The sequence below is a fragment of the Asterias amurensis genome, chromosome 7 (genome assembly GCF_032118995.1).
Source record: "Asterias amurensis chromosome 7, ASM3211899v1".
In the NCBI taxonomy this organism is placed as follows: domain Eukaryota; kingdom Metazoa; phylum Echinodermata; class Asteroidea; order Forcipulatida; family Asteriidae; genus Asterias; species Asterias amurensis.
The window spans coordinates 14,642,589-14,667,081 of NC_092654.1; the positions used below are offsets into that span (position 1 = coordinate 14,642,589).

The 24,493-nt window shown below is 39.4% G+C and overlaps 2 protein-coding genes across 3 annotated transcripts in view; both read left to right on the forward strand.

The window, feature by feature from the left end:
• Window positions 1-135: 135 nt before the first annotated feature.
• Window positions 136-15,573, forward strand: LOC139939299 (uncharacterized). Of its 2 annotated transcripts, none has more exons than XM_071935059.1 (12): window positions 136-179; window positions 1,770-2,218; window positions 3,573-3,708; window positions 4,292-4,479; window positions 4,928-5,117; window positions 5,891-6,005; window positions 7,161-7,307; window positions 7,752-7,940; window positions 9,063-9,216; window positions 11,272-11,485; window positions 11,902-12,023; window positions 12,379-15,573. In XM_071935059.1, exons 2-12 carry the CDS (start codon window positions 1,811-1,813, stop codon window positions 12,922-12,924), a joined length of 2,409 nt encoding a protein of 802 aa, XP_071791160.1. In that variant the 5' UTR covers window positions 136-179; window positions 1,770-1,810; the 3' UTR covers window positions 12,925-15,573. The 2 variants fall into 2 exon arrangements, with proteins under 2 accessions (XP_071791160.1, XP_071791161.1); XM_071935060.1 differs by lacking the exon at window positions 136-179 and adding an exon at window positions 246-370.
• Window positions 15,574-22,201: 6,628 nt separating this feature from the next.
• Window positions 22,202-24,493, forward strand: part of LOC139939300 (neurotrophin-3-like) — a 50,219-nt gene continuing 47,927 nt past the window's right edge. The window contains exon 1 of the mRNA XM_071935062.1: window positions 22,202-22,572. The gene's annotated coding sequence lies outside the window, so the exon portion shown is untranslated. The remainder of the gene's footprint in view (window positions 22,573-24,493) is intronic.

Consider the following 24,493-nt stretch of genomic DNA (forward strand, 5'->3'; position numbering starts at 1 on the left):
TTGCACTTGCTGCTGGTGTGACATTAGGGCGCCCTCACTTGACATCACCAACTGCGCGTTGTAAATTAGTCTTAAAAGCTATCGAAACCCCTTTTCATATAACGTATTCCGCATGTTATTAAAGCAGGGTGCCATACTATTGTTTTATTGCGAAGGCGAGGTGCAGATTTCAGGACGAGGTAAGTTGTCTCGTTTTCAGAATTTTTACTAAATTTATACACGAAAGATCTCCAGCTTGTGAACTAACACAAGAGTACGCATTCAGGTCGAATTTACCATGCAAATAAGTTCAGATTAAGCAAGAAACTGTTGATTTTATTGCTGTGTTAAAAGAGTCTTTGGCAGAAGAAAAATGGCGCTGTATCAAAAGGTAAATTCTTTATTTTGTTGCACACACTTCGATGTTTATTTACGGATTGAGGGCGCTGTAGTTTGTTATTATTGGCGGAATAACACGTGTATTGTAATTGTACCCACAAACTCCTTTCAAGTATCATTATCAGTTCTCTGTCCTTTCTCTGTGGTTAGAGAGGAAGGATATCCATGGTAAGAGCTTTCCTTCATGGCTTAAAGTTGATTCATTTTGTTAGTTATCTCGTTATTTTTCTGTTGGAGAGAATCCCCCCAAACAATGCCTGGCAAAATTAAAAATATTAAAATAAGCCCTAGCCTAGGTAAGGTAGGCTATTTTATGATTGTCCCTCGCTACTTGAGATGATAGCGGAACGAACCTCCTAGTTATTGCTCTCTAGCTAGCTAGCAAGTTTTCACTCTGCCTAGTAGTACGTTAGTAGTAGAACTATATGATGAGGTAAGTTCCGCTATCATCTCCTTGGTGACGATAGCCTGTTTCCGTGGAGACGTTAGCGGAACGCACCTCAAAGTTTTGGGAGTAACTCCTGCCCCTTGAGTCTGCTAACAAATGAAAAAATAAAATGCACTACGCGCATACAGAATGGCGCGCTTGTCATTTTGCGGTCCCGTCGTGTTTGTGCAAGCAGCATCACCAGTGCGCCCTCTGTTTTCATTTTTAATTTCTTTTTTTTGTTGCTTTTATTCTATCTTGGCACCATTCTTTTGATGATTGCAGTTGATTCAGTTTTTATATTTTATTTAATTTTAGATATAAATTTCTTAAAGCCATTATACACTTTCGGTAAACAGTATTGTCCAAGTCCCACACTTCGTGTATCACAACTTATATATAAAATAACAATCTTGTGGAAATTTAGGCTTAATCGGACATCGGAGTCGGGAGAAAATAACGGGAAAACCCACTCCTGTTTTCGCGCGTTTCGCCGTGTCATGACATGTGTTTATAACAAATCCGTCATTCTCGTTAACGAGAATTTATATTGTTTTACCGTTTTCTCAAAAAGTAAAGCATTTCGTGGACTAATATTTCAAGAGAAGTCTTTCACCATTACCTTCTGTAAACCCTGTAAATTATTTGTAAATCTGTGAACTTTTTTTTTTTTTTCTGTACCGAAAGGGTCCAATGGCTTTAAAGCCAGCAAACCTAGCCTGGCCCTTGGTCCATAAAAAGTTGTTAATACTAACTACAGTTCAAACTGCAAAAATAGGTGTTATAAATAATAAATTACTTATTATAAGTTATAATTTGTAACCTCCTTTGTCCTGTCGGTTCCCAACTGTAGGGTCGGCCCTCTACCATCTACGACCTTCAGGTTGTTGGATCAAGGGTTATCATCAACCTAAATAGTCTTGACACTGAATTGTTTCTGTTTTTCTTTTGTCTTTTGCAAAAGGGGACTCTTAGTCTTAGGTACCCCATCACACCTGAGTCACCATGGCAGCCACTAAGACAGATGACCTACACTGTGTGGCTGTTGAGATCATTGACCAAGAAGACCAAACCACACATCAAGAAGATACGTCCTACCAGGCAGGAACAAAGGTCAAGGGTCATTTGGAGGTCAAAGGGATTTTACCGACAGCAACAGGGATCAGAACCAGGGACAGAAAGGCTGCTCCAACCAAGCGGACGGGACAAGCAACCAAAATCACTGGGATTGCAACGGCAAAAATAGGAATCATACCTTTAGCAAAAAAGATCATTCCGACAAAAGTAGAGGTGAAAGAGGTCATTGTGCCAGTCACAGATGAAGGTAGAGATGCATCTACAGGGTCTGCAAGTAGTAATGGGAATGTAGAATCACAAGAAACCACAACTCAGCAAACAGATTCAAATGACAAAGTGAGTAATCTATATCAGGGCTCGAATTGGGGGGAAAAATCCACAAGACCGCAGGGCTTGTTGCTCAGAATTTTTACTGGACCGGAAGATTTTTTACAAGACTGAAATTTTATTAGGAAAAAAAAAAGTTAGCACGGTAGAACAGCAGGCCTTTTTCCTTTTTCATCCCTTAGGACGCTTTTTTTTTGCTGTGAAACCCAATCAATAAAGTTCCATATACCTACTTCACGTCATTCTCGCCGCCTCAAAAAAAATTCCGATTTGACAGGCAAATCACCAACAAAACACTGCAACGTGCAGCATTCATAAAAAGATCGTCATAAAAAGATTGACCAAAAATTTGACAGCACATCACTGTTGGTAGCCATACTTAGCAAGACGTTTGGCAACAAGACCTTACTTTTAATCCATGCAACACAGGGATGTGTGGTATTGCAACCAGACCTTCTTAATGCAAATTCAACACTCCTTTGTAAGGTATCAGACTTTACACATGGTCAGTGGTAAACAAACATCGCTGTACTAAGGTGTGCCGCCGCGCCGGGTACCAACACATCACTCCCTCGTCCCGGCTCGCTCACTCCCCGAGTGCATAAACATAAATGGTTTGAGACTAGATGTACAAGGTGTGGGCATGAGTAAACTGAATGGAAAACTTGTATGCAGCGCCTGATGCACGTGAAAAAAGGACGGATTAACGTTCCGCAGGCGTACTCAGAGCACTGATTTGACGACAAGTAAAACAAAAACTTTTATTTTAAATGAGATTGAAATACATTTTTTAATGAAAGATAATATATTTCATATAATTATTTGTAATAGTAACTATATTAGTATGCATAAAAAACAAAACACAAGACCGCCAGACTTGTTCGGCATAAAGTTTACTGGACCGAAGCTAAAATCACTGGCCTCGGGCCTGCGGTCCAGCGTGAAATTCGAGCCCTGTATATGAACTGTTGTTTCATTGCAGAATGACCAGGGGCAGATTTTATGAAGCACCAAGATTCATTTTTTAAGATCAGAGCCCCGTATTATGGCTCTGCTTATGATCACCCTTTGGCTTACTGTGCGAGGGCCAAATTTCTGTGCTAGCTTTGTAAAATTGAAGAATGCCTAGTAAAGTGGAGAACCCACGAGCAAATATTCCCTGCACCAGAAGCATCACAATTGGCAAATAATACTGAATAGTGCAATCCATGTCAATTTTTTAAGTAAATGTCTTGCTCCGATGGCCATGAGGATATTTTTTGACCACCACATTCTGAGTGATTGGCCCACTTACCAATGGTAAACCACTACAAAAATATTTAAAACTGTCTTAATTGTGAACCAAACGTTTCTTTATGTTCAGGAAGAGACCTCCTCTAAGAGTAACTGGACTTCATCAACGAGGGTGATAGAAATTTCAGTGAATGGTGACACAGGAGAGAAGTTCTTTCAGATCGTTATTGATCAGCCAACATCAGCATCTCAATCAAGAAATGAAGGTACATGTACAGAACTTTCTCACAAAACAATACTCAATGAGGTGTTTTGGCTTTCTTGGAAACTTTGAGGACCCTTAAACTGCAGTCACAGGCGGCCACTGTCTGCCCAATGTCTGCAGGTTGGAAGTCACATTGTGTCAAGGCCATGTCTGAATTTAGAGCGTAAGCACTACATGTAGCTGTGGCAGGATTGCTGAAAGGCTTATTCTGCAATATTGTCGCTGCAGCCAGCGGCCAAAGCAAAAGACGAAGCCTCTTAATTCGAAAGTGGTCTTCTAAAGTGGCACAACCAATCCGTTGCATTAATAAGGCGAACTTTTGAATATTTTGAAAATAAGTTGGTTTTACTGAGATGTATTGTGTCTTAAAGCAAAGCTTAAATCACAAAAAGATGAAATCCAGTTTTAAACATTTATTCTATTGGTCAATGTTATTAATGGTCATTGATATAACTCTGTCTTTGTCACTATTAGTGGGCAACTTCCACAAGTTTTATTCTGATGCGACGCAATGAAGGAAAATCTGAGTACATTTCTTGACCATGTGTCCATCTCTTTTTTTTTTCTTTTTAATTAATTACCAGAGTCAATGGCAGCATCTTCAAGTCAGTCAGGAAGTGGAAGTGCAGAGGAATCCTTTAAGGCATCAGCTGCCATCTTAGATGCCGTCAATTTGGCCTCAGTAAGACCCATTAAAGAGGAACCTGTGAGAGAACTGCGAGAGTATCCACTGAACTGCCCTACATGGGCCACTAAACTGAAACAATGTGAGGTATGTATTGCATGAATTGGGGGGGGGGGGGGGCATTTTGGGACTCTCTTGTGGGGCAGTTATATTGATCTGTAACATTTCTTGATGTCATAAGAAAACTATGTTGCCCTAAACCAGTTCTTATCGGCCAAAAGATTTTTCTGGTTCTGATTTATGTGTAAGCTTATCTGCGCCCAATTTCATAAATCCTGTAAGCACAAAAACTTGCTAAGCACAGAAAAGTACTGCTTAGCAAAAACAGGTTACCTGCCAAAATTACACTATGTTTGCATTGTTGTGGCTTGTGGCTGGTGCCCGTCTCAATTTTTGCCAAGCAGTATTTTTTCTGCTTAACAGCTTTATGAAATTGGGCCCTGTAACAGAAGCAAACATAATTTCTTTGCCGACTGCCTTTGGCAGTATCAGTTCTTCGTCTTGCCAACTCTCTCTGATTCATCTACTCTCTCAGGAAATTGGCAATTCCTACCGGGGCTATGTGGAGAGTGAGGCGGAGCTGGACATCTTGTTGACCTTTCACAGACAACAGACTGGAACGACATGGGGTACTAGACAGTCTCCGAGTGCTGCTAAGGAGTCAAAACGACTGATGTGGAAGTCTAACTATGTGCCTTATGATGGAATGCCCTTCCTGAATCTCGGTCAGTTGATTGTTATATAAATATAATATTGTTGTGTTTTTTGCACAGTTGCTTTGTTATAAAAGACGTTAAGTTTGCATCGGGGATAAATAATATTAATTTTGGTTTTTTACCCATACACCGATGTGTGTTAGCACTGTATACTAAGTACTTTCCCGAGTCCTGTGAAAAAATATCACAGGCAAAGTTACTCAGGTGGGATTCGAACCCATGACCCTTGCAAATCTTGCAATTCTAGAGCAGTGTCTTACCAACTAGACTACCGAGGTTGCCCAAGGTTGCTTTGTTATAGCTAACAACAATCACTGGTTGTCTGGGACAAGTCCACTTGTACAAAGGAATTACGAAGAACAAAAATGTCCATGTTAATTGTTTGATACAACCTTTTGCACTGACCAATTAATTCACACAATAAATATTTGGCTGCAGGGCCGTCAGATTTGTCTACTGTATTGGTTGAAAAAGAAGTATTTAAAATTAAATTCAAAATGGCTGCCGAAGTTATTCTACCTTAGTTTTTAACAAGTAAATCTGCTATTGCTCTATGGCCAAATAAACTCTCTCCTACGTACTCTGACTGTCTGCCATGCAGGCCTGTTTGCTTCATTTTCTCCTTGGTAAAAGACACACTATCACTATAAGGAAATTGTAAACTTCTACTGGGGCATTTCGAGGGCACCAAGGCAATGACCAGGGGGCATGGAGGCGAGGCACAATCCCATCAACAATTGCCATTCTGTGATTATGATTTTTACATTCTGTGTTATATTCAGGGAGCCGTGCTATTGTGATGGAATGTCAGTATGGTCCAAGGCGGAAAGGGGGTCCCCTGAAAAGATCTATCACCAACAAGAAAGCTGCAAAGGGATCCTGCACTTGCCCAGCAAGGTAAAGACTACTGGGCCCAATTTCATGGCTCTGCTTACCATAAGTAAAGAATCGGTGGATACGGAAGCAAGGAATGCAGAGCTTACATCAGCCGTATTTCACGGTTTAGCAGGGAATTTTTGCTTGTGTGCTTGCATACTCCACGTTACTAGGCACTCTTCACTTACACAGCTAGCACAGTAATAATAATAATAATAACATAAAATTTATAAGGCGCGCAGTATCTGGAATAGATCCATTCAAAGGCGCCGGAAGCTAGTCAGCTGTCAAATTAAACAGATGAGACTTGAGGTTGTGTTTGAAAGTAGAAAGATCAGGTGTGGCCCTCAGTTCGTCTGGCAAGGAATTCCAGAGACGCGGTGCGCAGCTGGAAAAGGCGCGGTCTCCGTAACTTGCCAGACGAGTTTTGGGAACATATAGTATGTGTGATGATGATGATGATCTAAGGCCTGGTCTGATGTTACGTTGCAGTAGTTTGGCGCATGCACAATGCACAGTAAGTAAGCAAAGAATGGTGATCGTAAGCACAGAATTTGGCAGCAAGCAGAGTCATGAATTTGGGCCCTGAACAGTGTGGCATCACCTGGCACTTATAGAGTAACTCCCAGTAATTTTATTTCATTTATTCTGGTTGTGAAGCCGAGGACTCTCAGAAAAGCAAACTTAATCACTGAACTAGCCAAAAACCCAATGGAGAGAAGACAAGGGCGTTTGAAGATTATCTAAAAGTATGCCTGATGAATGAGGATAGTTTTGTCCAGCCCATAGAGTTATATATAAGAACTAGAGGGCGCACGAGTGATGCTTCGTGCACAAACGCCACGGGACCGCAAGATGACAAGCGCGTCATTCTGCACGCGCGTTGAATATGAAATACACGTTTGAGTTTTTTTTAATTGAATGCTCGCGCGATGCTGTTTGTTCAACTTACAAAATGGCCGCACAAACACACGCTGTGAGATAGCTGTTTTGTCAACTTAGAAAATGGCCGCCTGGGCGCATGCCGGGGTGCGTATATAGGCAAGTGCACTCTCTAGTTCTTATATATAACTCTATGGTCCAACCCTTTACTAGTGTCGAAACATCAGGCCATTAACTATTAGAAAAAATAAAAAAAATAAAATATTATTAATATTTTTAAATTACTATTTGCAGGATCTACGTGAAGAAAGTGAGAAAGTTTCCCGACTTTCAGGTGGACACATCTCCCGAGATTGACAAGATGACCGTCAAGCGAAACATGGATAAAGTGTTTCAGATCATGAAGGAGGTCGGTGTAGACGAAATCCCTGGAGTGGAAAGGTAGGAGTTTGTAACATGTCCGTGGGCAAATGGGACTCCTTATTTAAGGGTGGCAGAGGGAATGATTTGCCCAAAATTATACACAGTTTAAGTACTAATTCCTAATGTTGGGTAAAAATTCTCTTGGCTGTCTCTGTTCTACTTATGTCTTCTTTCTCTGCCTGAATCCCCCCTGTTTCTCCGAAAAGGTGGGGGGGGGGTTGCCCACTCCCTGCCTTTATGTTTGTAGGCCTATGAACACATCAAACCAAATGGGTCGTGAAGCATGTTCAGCAGTCAGCGTCAGGATTGCAACATGTACAGCCTTAACAATAACAATTGTTTAGATACAGCAACAAATCATATCTGAATTCTTATCAAAGAAAAGACAATGATATGTAGTATGTGACAGTGTAGAATCTTATCTTTGCTTCAAATTTTCATCTACTGGCTTTAATCTCACAGATATTACGTACAGCTGCCAACCAGCAAGGCGCACGAGTATCACATGACACCCGACTACCCAATCAGTCAGGAGCCACTGTGCATGGACTCAAGCAAAGAGGCGAGGCTGCACCCTGAACTCAGCGACAAGATTCAGGAGTTGGTTGCCAATGGGGAGATTAATGCATATACCATAAGACAAGTATTACGGTAAGATTGGGGTTTCGTATCTCTGTACAATGTGTAATACTTTGTTTCTTCTCGCCCATTATCTCTTGCTTCGCTGAGTATAGAACAAAGAGCTATTCCAACAACTTTATTCTATGCACTGAATCTCTTTTGAACTTCTTGCCTCGTGTATGTTTCCCTCCATCCTATAATCTTGACTGTTTTAAGAGGAATATTGTTTGGGGCAAACTTGCATAGTAAGGAATCTTTGCCTCTTTGAGCTCCTCGCATCTTGAGATGGATTCTTCATCTTCCGTTTCTTAATTTGTTGGGTTGGATGTTCCATCAAAAAATGTACATGGGACTTGAAAGGTGGATACGTTTCATCTGTGAAAAAATGCTCCTTGGGCACACACCCATAATCCATTGGACTGCCTAAACCTACATGTACTGCTGGACCCAACATTGTGCCAAACTATAGCATCAAGCCTAAAATAAGCCTGATATTATGGTGTACACAAATCCCTTGCAAAAACATCGTTTTTATCACCAATGTTTAATAATTTACTCTTATCTTCTCACTTTCCATGTTGAAGAACATGCAGTCGATTTTTGTTCTAGTTGCAGGCATGATATTCTTCCTACTTAAAGGAAAGTTACAGAATTGGTAAGAAATAAAAAGCGTAAAGATCACAGATTTACATCAAACTTACACGGTCTAATGATGATGGTAGTAGAAAATATCCCTTGAAATATTTCTGTCTGAAATTTCAAATTTTGATGAGAAATAAATAATCTAACTTCGCGTTTGGAGTTAGCGCTCAGTTTTATTCGTTTTTGTTTTGGCATAGATGCAATGCAAAATTTGTAATCAGTTTTTCACTATTCTCTCAAGAGCCAGATGGCCGATCGATCTAAAACTTCTACAGGTTTGTCAGTTTATAATGGATTACATAAAGTGCTACACTGCAAGCAACTTTTTTGCTAGCAAAACCAATTCTGTAATGTTCCTTTGAGTGTGTTTTCCAATTTTTTTTACCCTGTAAAAATTTAGCCTGGAACCTTTATTGTACTTGATAAAATATTCCTACCAATTTCCGAGGACGAAATATCATGCCGGATTATATGAAATTAATCTAAGTGTTTTGTTTTTTGTCGTTAAAGAGCTCAGGTGACGCAGACGATGTTCGCTGTTGGCAAGGTTCCGGAGCGTCGCAACCTTTACTTCTTCCCTACCATCATTGATATTAAGAATCATGTCCTCCTTGCAATCAGCGCCATTGAAAAAGGTGAACTGGAGGCAGTTGTTCCAGTAACAGTAAGTCACTTGATCAGAGTAAAAAAACTTGTAATTAATGTCCACAGATTTACACTAAACTTACACGGTTTGAAGATAATGATTGTTGAAAGCTTCCCTAAAAATTTACTTGCTAAAGTGCGGTAGTTTTTGAGAAATGGGTAAAACAATGTCATGAAAATAATTTTTGTCTCAGTGATCATGAGATGAAAATTATTTTAGCATGTAAAAACGTATTTTCATGACATTGTTTTACTCATTTCGCAAAAACTACAGCACCACAGCAACTAATATTTTAAAGACCCCGGACACTATTGGTAAATGACAAAGACCAGTCTGCTCACTAGGTGTATCTCAACATATGCATAAAATAACAAACCTGTGAAAATTTGAGCTCGATTGGTCGTCGGAGTTGCGAGATATAACTATGAAAGAAAAAAACACCCTTGTCACACGAAGTTGTGCGCTTTCAGATACTTGATTTCGAGACCTAAAATTCTAAACTTGAGGTCTTAAAATCAAATTCGTGGAAAATTACTTCTTTCTCAAAACTACGTCACTTCAGAGGGAGCCGTTTCTCACAATGTTTTGTACCATCAACCTCTCCCCATTACTTGTCACCAAGAAAGGTTTTATGCGAATAATTATTTTGAGTAATTACCAATAGTGTCCACTGCTTTTAAGGTACGCTTTCTACTATCATTATCTTCAAATGGTGTAAGTTTAATGTAAATCTGTGGACATTGTGTTTTTTGTTACAAAAAGTACCCCAAATTCTTTAATAATACAGAGTTATGTTTGATCTATGAGGTGTATTTCTTGTAGTACCTGAAGTAACACCATCAAAATTTTAATCTCCAAACGTTGTTTTGAGGTGAGCTTTAAAGATTCAAATTTTGTTAGACATAGTTTAATTGATTTCCAATCAGCAGGGTAATTTCAGACATATTTTTGTTTGCTTGACACATACCACCATTACTATCTTTTTTAAAAGTAAAGTTGCAGATGGAAATTATGAAAACATATTTTTGGGTCACTACCGAAGTGTGACCCTAAACTCAGAAAAATGGACGGCACTATAACCAAGGTGCCCTGTTTGTGAAAGCAAGATTGGACATGTCCTCCTGTCACTGAACAGCTCGGGAATGTAGTGGTTATTTTGACATCTGCTCTGGAACTCTTGGTCGACATCCCTTTTTTCCCTGCAGGTCTTTGAAAGTGCTGATTGCTTAGTGCTTATCAAATCTGTGTAGTAACCCCATTCTTCAGCTTGATAATTTCTGTTAGTTTGTTTACCTTTCTTATGTTTATTTCTGCTTTTGTTATTGCATTATTTTTGTAAATTTGTACCTCTGTACTTTCGGTGCTGTTGCACTGGTTTTAGAAACGTATTATTAAGTGTGGTATACATGTAAATATACTATTATTATTTTTAGGTTAAAGCCATTAAACACTTTCGGAACAGAAAAAAAAATTAAAGTTCACAGATTTACAAATAACTTACAGGGTTTACAGAAGGTTATGGTGAAAGACTTCTCTTGAAATATTATTCCATGAAATGCTTTACTTTTTGAGAAAACTTTAAGAAAATTATCAATTCTCGCTAACGAGAATAACAGATTTATTTTAAACACATGCCATGACATGGCGAAACGTGCGGAAACAAGAGTGGGTTTTCCCGTTATTTTCTCCCGACTCCGATGAGCGATTGAGCCTAAATTTTCACAGGTTTGTTATTTTATATATGTTGTGATACACGAAGTGTGGGCTTTTGGACAATACTGTTTACCAAAAGTGTCCAACGGCTTTAAAGAAACCCAAACATAATTTAATAATAGTCCTCGCTAACCTGTCCTTTGTTGTACTATAAGTTTAAATTTTGTTGATGTTTTAACCCTTCCCCAGGGTATTGGATTTGTTCCGTTTTCTTGTTTGTTAAATAAACTTTGATTCAATACAATACATTTTATTGACACACATTGATGCAACACTATCACAACATCATTCTTGTTTAGGACAAATGTGTTGGGGTTCTGGCTACAATACTACCATGTGTATTCATTCACTTTCTTGCAGATCACAGATGCACGAGCCATAACGGAGCCCCCACCCTCATCCATGACTCCTGCAAACATCCACTCATTCAATAGTCAACTGTGGGAGTCCTCAGAGGAGCAGGATAACAGCACTGAGATGAAACCAGCCTCATCAAAACGCCAGATGTGGCCGACAGATTCCAGCCGGCCACAAACCCATTCAGTCACTGTCACTCTGACGCAGAATCCTGAGGGTAAAAAAAAAAAACTCTTCACTTTGTCTTTCAATGATGTTGGGAAACGTGTTCTAAAATTTGGATTGGATTTGAGTTGTCTCAAGTTAAGTTGGGCAACCATCGTGTAGTCCTGACACAACTACCATTAACCTGACAAAGTTTGACCCAACCTTTTAACCTTAGTTACCTAAGTTTGTCTACACTTTGTCCCTCTGTTCTGTGTTCTGTGTAGGATAGGGATGGGTAAATGGGAGACTTTTGAGATGCTGGTGGCAGTAGACATAATAACAGTCCTTTTTTGCAGCTCTGTATTGCACTCAGGTCTGATCATGCACTCTACTGGCGTGAACTGTGAAAACTGTTTTATTCTTCACCCCCCTTTGTAATGATTTTATTTCTTTCTCACCTTCCTTTGACTGCTGTTTATTTGCCAGAGGGAGGAAGCTTTATATCGCAAGTAGAGACTCACCTGAGTGACGGCACAACGTACATATCAGATTCTCTCAGCCCAGAAACAGCACGGCTTCTCTCTCAGATCAACCAACATTGTCAGGAGGTCAGTTAATAGTTTCAGCCTGTCTACATACAATCACAATTCCATAAAAGCAGGATTTAAAAGAAAAGTCTTTAATTTTTTGCCTAAAAATATCAATGGATTGAGTGTTGAATGTCAGATGGCAGTTCATTCCAGAGTTTGGGGGCAGCCGATGAAAAAGATATGTCACCCAATATTGGTAACATTTTGGTCATTGTTAGAAATACATGTGTGAACTGGTCAATTTAAGTTATTGGAACCTCCTTAGGTTCAACTATCAGTCCACTGTGCATAACTACTTCCACTTCTCAAATAATAATGTTTTTTTCTGTAGTAACTGTTTGGATTGATAATGAAATTTCCTCTTTTTTTAAAGGTCCAGCAGACCGAGGAAGATGACCCACTAGATATGAATGAAATTGTGTCAGATGAACCTGGAGATATCGACCAATCAGAGAGCTTGCTACAGGACCAGAAACCCATCACTGAAGAGATGAGCCAATCAGAGACTATCATTGATACCGAGAAGAATGATCCAACTCTAAGCCAATCAAGTGCCATGATAGGATTGAGTGATGACACTTCATCCGATGAAGGAAACAACCAATCAGAGACTCTGTTAGAAACTGGAGATAGCGGTGCCCAACCAGGGACTTTGTTAGAAACACCAAATGTGGACATGAGCAGCTCTGGGGAGCTGCTTGATGATGCAGGGGCAAGCATTCACCAATCAAAACATTTGTTAGATTCAGACCCAATAGCAACTGACCAACCAGATCCCTTGTTACAGGAAAGTGAGGAAATGGGCCAATCAAACACAGAGTCCATGGAAGCTGAGGAGTTGCTTCTCAGAACAGCCAATCAACTCACAGATCTTGAAGAAGATTCTCCAGTGAGGAAGCTTGCCAGATACGATGTTTAGCAAAACAGAACCAGGTGCTTTTATCACTTTAATACTCAATTTATTCCAACTTGGTTAAACCTGTTTTAATTTATTTTATCTTTGTAGTTTGTTCACAAGTTTGTGAGCATGCATAACGCATTCAGGTTATCAGACTATTTTTGTCTGTTCCAAAGAGGAAACGTCAACTTCAAATGAAACTCAAAAGCTACATCACTGTCTAGTTCTCAACCTGGAATATCTAGTTAAGCAGAAACAGTGACCAATCCTCTGCTAACTTTTTGCTTTCCAGAAACACTAAGCATGAATATCATCTTCTAAGGAGCTCTATGATATAATCCTTGCTTAGTTTAAACTCCAATCCAATAAGAAAACTTTGCCATCTCTTCAATTTGTGTGGATAATTTGGGAGCAGTGTTTTTTGCTCTATACACTAGCCCTCCATACTACATAGACAGCGCCAGTAATCCTTGTCATGTTACTCATTTAGCAAGCACAGTCTGATTGGCATGTGTAGGCGTAGCAGTGGGAGGGGGGGGGGTGGAGCATGTGAAAAGATGCTGTCCTGATCTTTATGCTCGCACAATTTTCTTGTGTGCTAGTTGGTCAATTCATTTGTGTGCCATTGGTTTAGAGGGTGTATGGACTCGTATACCAAGTAATAACACACCAAGAGCACTGCTGCGGGCCTGGAATTACACACAGGCCACTGAGACCTCCTTGGCCCCCATTGCCCCCTGGTTTTGGCCTTGGTGCCCCTTCAGATGTGTCCCATAGACTTTAATACTTCACAATGGAAGTTCCCTTTGCAAAACGGAAATGGCTGTGCCCTCTTAAAGGCAGTGGACACTATTGGTAATTACTCAAAATAATTATTAGCATAAAACCTTTCTTGGTGACGAGTAATGGGGAGAGGTTGATGGTATAAAACATTGTGAGAAACGGCTCCCTCTCGAGTGCCATTGTTTTCGCGAAAGAAGTAATTTTCCACGAATTTGATTTTGAGACCTCAGATTTAGAACTTGAGGTCTCGAAATCAATCATCTAAACACACACAACTGCGTGTGACAAGGGTGTTTTTTCTTTCATTATTATCTTGTATCTTGTAAATTCGATGTCCGATTGAGCTCAAATTTTCACAGGTTTATTTTATGCATATGTTGAGATATACTAACTGTGAAGGCTAGTCTTTGACAATTACCAAAAGTGTCCACTGCCTTTATAGAAGAAATCCAGGCCTGCTATTGGAATTCATATGGAATTCTTAAAGGCAGAGGACACTATTGGTAATTAGTCAAAATAAGTATTAGCATAAAACCTTACTACGTAACGAGTAATGGGGAGAGGTTGATAGTATAAAACATTGTAAGAAACAGCTCCCTCTGAAGTGACGTAGTTTTCGAGAAAGAAGTATTTTTCACGCATTTGATTTCGAGACATCAGATTAAGAATTTGAATGATTAAGCATCTAAATGCACACAACTTCGTGTGAGAAGGGTGTTTTTTCTTTCATAATTATCTTGCAACTTCGACGACCAAATGAGCTCAAATTTTCACAGGCTTATTATTTTATGCATAATATGTTGAGATACACCAAATGAGAAGACTGGTCTTTGACAATTACCACTAGTGTTCACTGTCTTTAATTTATATAAGACAAAGTACCTGCAGCAATTGACACGCAAAGTTGTTTCTGGTTAAAGGAAATGCAACCCAAAGATAATCATGTACCTTGAGTACCTTTGTAGTGCCTGCAATGTAACTCAATCAAGATTCAAGCAACTAACTTAACAAACTATCGTGCATATACAAAATTCTACTTTTTACTTTTGTACCCATGTCTTTATTTAGACACAATGAAGAGGGGTCCATTATAGAGGGTCCATTTTATTGTTCGAATTCGAAATCATACCACATAGTGGTCCTCTTCGTTTGTCATGTTCGTTTGTCATGTAAGCGTTTCCTTTTTTCTTTGCGAACTAACACAGTCGGGCCATTGACTCCACAAAATGGTGTGCTGTGTTAGTTCACGAAAATTGGCAATTTCAGGTCATATTTCTGTGGATCATTATATTCTACATTTGAATCATCTTTCTAACCATATGCATTTCATAACAGAACGGTCTCAAATTTATTTGTGTTATAGACCAATTCGCCTTATGAGGTGTCCCTGTAAAACTATCAAAGATATTAATTTGTTTGTTAACTGTTTTGTAATGCAACACTTTAATTGATTAAAGGGAAGGTACAGATTTGGTAATTGTTAAAATTCAGTCTCCTCACTTGGTGTATCCCAACATAAGCATAAAATAATAAGCCTGTGAAAATTTGAGCTAAATGGTCATCGAAGTTGTGAAAAAAATGATGAGAGAAAAAACACCCTTGTCGGTCAAATTTGTGTGCTTTCAGATAGGAATAAAACACTTCTGGCTAGAAGTCTTTTATTATTTTAGTGAGAAACTACCTCTTTCTCAAAATATATGCTACTTCAGAGGGAGCCGTGTCTCACAATGTTTTATACTATCAACAGCTCTCCATTGCTCGTTACCAAGTCAGTTTTTAAGTTACTATTTGTTTTGAATAATTACCAAACGTGTACCTTCCCTTTAATGGTTGATTCAACAACTGCGGCTCTTGAGTTTAGCAAACATTAAAAGGTTCAGTACATGATGATATGATCAAAAGTTTGTTATTTTTGTATCCTTTAGTAAAGTTAAACTTTTCAATTAGTTGGTGACATACTGCAAATTTTGATTAGAAATCAATAAAAGTATGTCAACAAATTTGAAAACCAAAATTAGTTTCAAGTTTTGGAGATTCAATTGTCTGGGGTGTCAGATCGTGTATGCTGTGGATTGATGTGTCCCCTCGCTAATTAATGTGGATGGGTTCGATTTGACATGATTGATGAACATGCCCTGTCAGTTTTTGTGCTATCTCATCAAGTTTACTGTATTCACTGAGACTTGTACAGGTTACGAGTATTAGTATCTTTATTGACAAGCTGGCCTATAAATCAGCATCACGTTGACAACTAACCAATCTATCAACCCTTTCATATTAAGGACCACAATTGATCTAAAAATACAGTTAATTTTAAGTGGATTGGTGTCTTCATTTTGATTTTATCAATTGAAATAGAGAATGTCAGAAGGATTAGGGACAAGTCTAGTTGCCTACCTGTGGCTCTTGGATGCACCTGCAGTTAAGACCCAGCAGCTGCTGATAGGGTAAGGCACTCAGGTTAACACAAAAGAACAAACCGCGTCTGTTAACAGGTGTTATAATTAGAACGCCCACGGTGGGACGGGGATGTGGTCCTCTACTGTGCTCTGCATTCACCTCAAATATGGCACCTTGAGATTTTAGCCCGCCTAAATAATGCGGTCTCATCTTGGTTTGAACAGAGAGAAAAAACCCTCAGTAGTTTGAATGATGATGGCATTGCAACCAAATGATGTTATCTCATTAAGATCTTTGGGTATTTAGGGTTGGGTGGGATGGGGGGGGGGGGGTCTCAGTAATTGTGCGGGTTTTTTTTTAAGCTGGAATTCAACTTTTCATTGTCATTGACTCCCATAAATGGCCGACAGTGTTAGTCGACATGGTAAAAGGAAAACCACGCAACTTCGAGAGGTACTTGTGTGGATCGTTATATTTTACTTTTAAAATATCTATCTAACCTTTTGCCTTTCATAGCAAACGGTTACAAACACTTTTCAAAGACCAACCTGACCGATCCAAGGCAACGTGTTAATTTAATTGTGTTATAATGTTTAATTGTCTCGATTGTTTCTGACAGTCCGGACAAAAAGAAGGTGCCCGGTATAACTAAATTTGAAGTGCTCTTGTATGGGGTACACAGCTACGCCTTCGAGACTCTCAGTTCCTTTTCACACGGCAATAACATATCAAACGTCCCTTGAGACATTCGCTCATGTTTGAGAATTGACCCTAAACTTGCACGGTGTAAAAAGAGAGTCGTCCGGACGTGTAGGATAATACTTTTGCCAGTGGCAATGAACCACGTTGCGTACATTTATAGGGTTAGTTGAAAACTGTTAAACATTGGGTGCGTTCGTTTAGCTTCCCTGAGTCGACCCCGGTGTGTGGCGTGTTTTTTTTCCAGGACGAACGTGGGTAATTATCTGCACACGTTTGCCTGGAAAAAAAACCGCCACACACCGTGGTCGACCTGGGGAAGCTAAACGAACGCACCTAAAGTCAAGGCGCGGGACAGAGGGAATGACGTTTTATGCAGAGGGTGTCGCAAGTTTCAACAATCTGTAAATATTATTGATTTTATAACTCCGAAGGTTGAAGCTGCAGTGTGGTTGTAACTGTGGGGAGTGATTGGTGTAGAAACCTTGGAAGTTAATGTATATTATAGAGACCACCGCTTCACCACTTAAGACTTTCACATTCAAAGAAAACATTCAAATGTTTCTGTAGCAGAAGTCAACGCTGTTGTGAAATTTACTCACGAAATAACTGTTTACACAATGTATATGCTCAATTTTATGTACGTGTCAGCAGAGCAATAATTCTTTTGAGTGGATATCCTTTGAATGGATGGTTTCTCAGAACAGAAATTTATTGGTACCTATTTTACAGCTTCATGGTGTGTTTGGCTTGTGTTTCGTAACTGTGTACGTGTTTGAATTCCTTAGAGACTTTCGCTGCAACTAGAAAAATGTAGTTCAAAAAGGAAAGTCATTTGGTACTATTTAGACGCCCATGTTTCCTTACAAATAATTTATAAAAGAGAAATTTGAAGCCGATTCGCATGACCAGTTTCTAGGCACGCGCCAGCTGTATTGTCGATGCTTGTCAACTAGGTACTCCATTATTAGAGTTTACAAAACCCACCTTGTCAACCGTTTCACTAAAGGCGCCGTCCATTCAGCTGTGACCACAATATTAATGTAGCCAGCTTTCATAATATTCGTCTTTACGGAGAGATGACATTTCAGTATTTTTTCACGAGTTATCAAAACTATGATGCCTCTCCTCGCCCAACGACACATACCCCCACACACGGCGTGGTGATCAAAGCATACGACTATACATTTTTTGAAGGATAGCACAAACATAGGTAGCTAGGTCATATATTGGTCAAAATTCCTCAAAAAGTTAGTAATCATGAAAAAAAACTTGGTGAGCAGCGCTGCAACTGTTGATAGTATAAACTATTTTGAGAAAGGACAAGGATTCCCCAAAACACCTGCATCTGAGAACGAGTTATGCATGAACGTTTCTCAAATTTCTTAGGGTTGGTAACCGTTCGCGAAAGCTGCGGCCAGAGATACAGTTGGTACCCACTGCATAAAATGGAGTGTCTTCTTGTGAACAATTCTTGACATTTTCCCCCCTTTTTTTCCTTAGCAAATAATAGACATTATTCAGCTGGAACTTTCTACAATGTTATTGCATCTTTCTTTATAAAATTGCCTATAGAATAAGCATTTCTTGAACAGAAATCAATCTATGACCCTAAACATATAGTTATGTTTCCTGATTATTATCTGTTGGACAATTTAAAGCCATTGGACCCTTTCGGTACAGAAAAAGAAAAAAAGTTCACAGATTTACACATAATTTTCAGGGTTTACAGAAGGTAATGGTGAAAGACTTCTCTTGAAATATAAGTCCATGAAATGCTTTACTTTTTGAGAAAACGGTAAAACAATATAAATTCTCGTTAGCGAGAATTACGGATTTATTTTAAACACATGTCATGACACGGCGAAACGCGCGGAAACAAGAGTGGGTTTTCCCATTTTTTTCTCCCGACTCCGATGACCGATTGAGCCTAAATTTTCACAGGTTTGTTGTTTTATATATAAGTTGTGAGACACGAAGTGTGGGACTTGGACAATACTGTTTACCGAAAGTGTATAATGGCTTTAAGGAGGTCGCAGTGGCCCCTTCCACTGGAAATCAGTATGTAGGCCTGTATCAAAGAGGTTTTACTAGAGACGAAACGACCATAGGATAGGGGTACACAATAATGCTATTATTGTTATTTTGTTCGTGAAAGGGTTCGGCCGAAAACCGGAATTTTGGGTACAATGGAAAGAAGAAATGCTACCAATATTTTGAAATGCCATATCATCAGAACATCGTGTAAAAGTAAACTTCCATGTAAACAGTTTTAGGGACATGGTTCACCACGTGCGCACGGCCTTGCTTTCGCGTGCCTACCTCTATTGATACAAAACTACGGCAGAATACCAGCAGACCATTCCCGATCACTGTGACGTCACAGAATCTATTTTTATCATTTCGATGAAAAACCAGCTCAGCTGTGCAATCCAAAATGAAGCTTTCAACCCATCAATCAATCATACACACACAATGGTATCCATTCGCAACACTACCCTCGCCCGAAGAATAGAAAAAGAGCATCACAAAAGCAAACAAAATTGCTGGAATTCCTGTGGACTAAAGGAGGACAGATAAATTGTCCAGGTATGCAAGCCCGTCCCACCTGCGCGTGCCGACATTAAAGATGTAGTAAGGAGTATTTTTGAGTAGTTTGGAGATATTATTATTAGACAAACGCATTGTCAAAGTCCCAAATTATGAACAGTTATGGCGCGTGACTTTTAGTGAGGTTCTGGTAGGCGAAAGTTATGGTAGGAGGCCTGCACTGAATAATATATAAATGGCCACTGTTTTTGCATTTCATATACGTTCTTCGTCATCGCAAGTCTTAAAATTTGAATCATACAATACGTAGTCACACAAAGTTCAAGTTTGACATTAAAATAGCAACATGAAGACCGGCTTACGTATTGGGCGAATCAGTGAATATAGCATTTGAAATGTAGACTACAAAATCTTAGCTTCGGATGAATTCGTGCTGCTGGTAGCCTTAATAATATTTTTAGTACATTATATATCTTTAATTCTTTAACCAGGTTTGAAAGGTCTGCTCATACAAAAAAAGGCGTGCGTAAAGATTTTTATTTTTTATTCAACGAGTTGAGCGAAGGGCCTTTGGAACGCTTGACTGAATGTGCAATTGGAGTAAACGTATCGTCAGGGCTTTTGATCGGGGAAACTATACCTTGACTTTGTACAAAGTGCCGTGATATTTAGAAGTGACAAAAACAGCTTGGGTGAGATTTGGAGAGCTGTTTGGTGCGTGGGCACGCGCATATTGTTGATTCACTTCTTCAAATACTTGTTATTATTGAATATAATTTGGGTGACCTCTGCACTAGACTCCTACAAGCTCGCTAAAAATGGTTTGTCACACCTCTTGCTTACTGCACAACGTGTTTAAAGTGAACAAGTGATTTGGCAGTTTGGTTTTGTAGTCACAAAAACGTATTCTGGAACCGGTCTCATTTTAGAATAGCCGAAGCAAATTGTACATGGCAAAATGTATTTCATTTGTTGAATAGTAATTGTGTCGCAACGGCCGGGCATGGAGAAAATAAGTTTGGCTTCATAGGGGGTAGGGCCTACTAGCCACGGGTGCCGGGTGGTGGTGGGGGGGGGGGGGGGGGGGGGCAACTGCCCTCCCAAATTCGGGCAAAACATGGTGGAAATTCTAGTACAAAACAATAACTGGCCAGAGATAGCAAACGACACTAGTATTAGCAAGTTGTAGGCCTACTTTGTTTTTATATGTGAAATTTCTGACAAAAAGTACATAACAAAGGGATTATTTTGCAAACACTATAGAAAAAAATGAAAGCAGGTTAAAGGGTCTGCAGGTGGGATCCTTTAAAACTATTATGTTATTATTACACTTTCTAAATCGTTCTTTATTTTGTCATGATTGGCAGTCGTACACACAATACCATGTTGGGTGTTGGCTTATTTATTTTATTTGTGTGGTTGTTCGAGGTGTTTGTTTGTTTGCTCGGGATAATGTCCCATGTCCCACCATACAAGTGCATGAATTTAAAAATTTAATATTCTGAATTTGATCTGCAGTAGATATTAAATATTGACTCATTTCTATTGGTAGGCCTTCACTTCGCTCGCGTGTTTACAAACAGGTCCCAGCCAGCCCAAAGTGGTTATGCAAACGAACAAAGTTCGGTTTGCCTGAAATAAACCGAACATTCAGCGATCACAATAATTGGGTTGTCTCATCATGGCATAGTGAGATCCTATTTATATCCCAAAGTGTCATGGTCTCCATTGTCACAGCACTAAGCCCCTCTCGTTGTTTACCAATTTGACTTCAAGTGGGTTTTTGGCATGGCGCCGGCCACGTGGTTATTATAGTGACATTTGCGCAAACAAATAATTGTTATCAACCTGAAGTGTGTACATAGTTGCCGGTAGTTGCGTTGCTAGGTACTCAAACAAGTTTGCCTTTTGGCTGATGGTGTTGATATTCTTGTGGGTTTAGAAGTTTCAAACATCCGATCGCATTTTCCCCCCTGTGTATATAGAATTGCCACCCTCAAAGATGTTCCTGATGGTTTGTAAAAGGTTTCCCTTTTTTGAACAATTTAAAAATAAAAGTCCCCATTGAAGAGCACCAGGACTACGAGAGTGACAATTTTGATGTTCAGAGGAAAAAGTTGATCGTCATTATTGCTCGTTCTTCAATCAATGGGCATGCGGACAGTTTGAATAAATGGCATTGCTTCAATTGGAGCGTACACAAGGGTATCGTGGTACTATTAATTTTCTGAATATATATTTTAAAGACACTGGACACTATTGATAATTGTCAAAGACCAGTCTTCTCACTTTGTGTATCTCAACATATGCATAAAATAACAAAACCTGTGAAAATTTGAGGTGAATCGGTCGTCGAAGGGTGAGATAATAATGCAAGAAAAATTAAACTTGTCGCACGAAGTTGTGTGCTTTCAGATGCTTGATTTCGAGACCTCACATTCTAAATTCGTGGACAATTACTTTTTTTCTCGAAAACTACATTACTTTAGAGGGAGTCGTTTCTCACAATGGCTTATACCATCAACAGCTCCTCATTACTCGTTACCAAATAAGGTTTCATGCTTAAAATTGTTTTGAGTAGTTACCAATAGTGTCCACTGCCTTTAAATTACAGCAGCTTTCCATCATGAAGTATTTTTTTTCAATTTAATACTTGTCTTTATCAACGTTCTACTAATTTCCTTAAAGAGCCTGATCACAGCCAACCGCAATTCTTCAAACTCAGCCCGAAGCCACCAATACAACAACAATGCTGTCTCGCAGACGACACTCCTTTAAAAAGGCGCGAAAGTAACTTAGTAACTGTGTCCCGCTAAATGCAGCTATTATAAAGAGTTCTGATATGGAATGTTGGCATTTACAATGGAGCATTATTGCGGGAGTGCAGCAACCTATCGATCGTATAATCACATTATAAGGTATTAACACACCTACCTATAGACATTGTCATTGACTCGCCCTTCGCAACTGACATGTGTGTTGATGACAAGATAAAAACAAACTGCAGCTTAGTAAAGTGACTGCGACCATTGTTGCTCTGTTTCAAACAAGAAACGTGGTTTCACGACGAGCATTCTGTGGTATTGGTGCTGTTTACGGGGTTGGCAACCGGGCAAGTTTGCACGTTTCGCTGGGTCCGGTACACGCATGGAAAATTAACGACACATGGACATGAGCTGCACCTTCTGGTTGACACCGTCTTCACCACTGAGTACTTGGAAATAATTACGGAGGCAGGTAAGATTTACATGACCTTGGGGTTGGTATATTTATCAAGATGCTAAATTAATTTATATTTGTCAGACGTGAACGCCACACATGAGTTTTACAATATTGTGCAATAATGTCCATTCGCCTTGCATGGCGAATGTGCTCGAAGAGATGGGATTAAAATATACGAAACTGTTAAAGGCAGTGGACACTATTGGTAATTACTCAAAATAATTATCAGCCTCCACACTCAAAGCATAAACAAAAACTGCTGCTTGTTTTGGACATGTTTTCTTCTAAATTATGATGTGACATTGATGAATTTAGTTGTGCTTTGGATATTGGTTGTGATTGGTTTGTTTTGTTGTAAATTTGGACTGCCTTTAGCACTGGTTCTCCACCGGTCCGAATTGAACCAGATTCCGGACACAGAAAGCCTGACCCGCAAACTGGTCAACAAACGAAATTTTTATTCGGATTCTGTGTCAGTCTGACCTATTATAATTATGTGTACATTTGACACATACATCGTCATCATTTTCTTAGTACAATTTTAACGGTAGGCAAAATATTCCACCTCGAAGTAGATAATATGCGATATAATCGACTGAAAAAATAATCTGTCCCTATAGGCCTACGAGTCATGTAAGCCTACTCGATGTATTTACTTGGTATAGGATTATTGTCATTTTTAAACTGCTTATTACTTTTTCAGTGGATGGTACCGGTACCGTAACTCAGTGGTGTTCGCACAAGTTGTGGGACCTATAGACAGATCCTTTATAAGAAGTTAAAAGTACAGCACGTATTTTACTCTTTCAATTTTAAATAGGTTAACCGCCGAAGTTGATCAGCTTTCGATTTTCAATGTCGCGTGTACGGCTGGAGGCAACATCATGAACATCATGTGACTGACAAACATTGGCAACAAAAACAACCGCCCTCCCCCGGGTCTTTATTGTCAGTGAGTTTTTACGCAATAAACAAGTGACAAATTGTTCCTAGAATGACATTCTCAAATATCTTGGAGGCGTAGCAGCCCCGGGGTTACCCGAAGTAACCAAACGTTCCTTGAACCTATTCATTCTAGAATCAGTGGTTTTTTCCCCATTTTTATTTTGACGAGGTCTTTGTTCACATTATTAAGTTTCCTGCGACTCTGTACAAATTGGAAAGTTTGGTTTTATGGTGAGGCTTATGCAGTGCGGTTTTACAGATTTTGTCTTTTAAAGGATTTGTAATTTTCAACGACCGGGATTCTCACTTGGTGTATCATGTGCATAATTTAACAAATCTGTGAAAACTCGTACTCAATTGGTCATCGAAGTTGCAAGAGGACAGTGAAAGAAAAAACCTTGGTGCACATGCTTTCAGATGCATAATAAAAGGCTTCAGGCCTGAAGTCTTTTAACATTATTTAAGTGAGAAATTACCCTTTTCTCAAAAACTATGCATGGTTACTTCAGAGAGAGCATAGTTACTTCATTTAACAATGTTTTGTATTATCAGCAGCTCCCCAATGCTCGTAACCAAGTAATTTTTTATTCTAACAATTTTTGGGGGTAATTACAAATACCAATGCCTTTAAAATACCCCATTTTTTCTCTGGTTTCCTCATTGTTAACCTAAAGCGGTGAAAGTTTGCGCACTGCGTGGGCTGAAATGTAACCTGTTGGTGGTGAAAGCTCCGGAAGTATTGGGAAAACTAGTCTCCCACTGGCCCCATCCCATGCGTCTCCATTGGGGACGGCCAATAAAGAGCGGCCGTGGGCCGTCAATGGCACGAAATCAAAAGTTTACTGAGTGCAGAATCAACAATGATTATAGAAATCCAAATGTTGACAAATCAGCATGCGGCGTCGAATTTTAAGTCAATTAAAAGTGCCTCTGCATTGTACGATGTGCTTGTAAAGTGGACAGTGTGAAGTTGTGGATAAGTGGTGGCGCT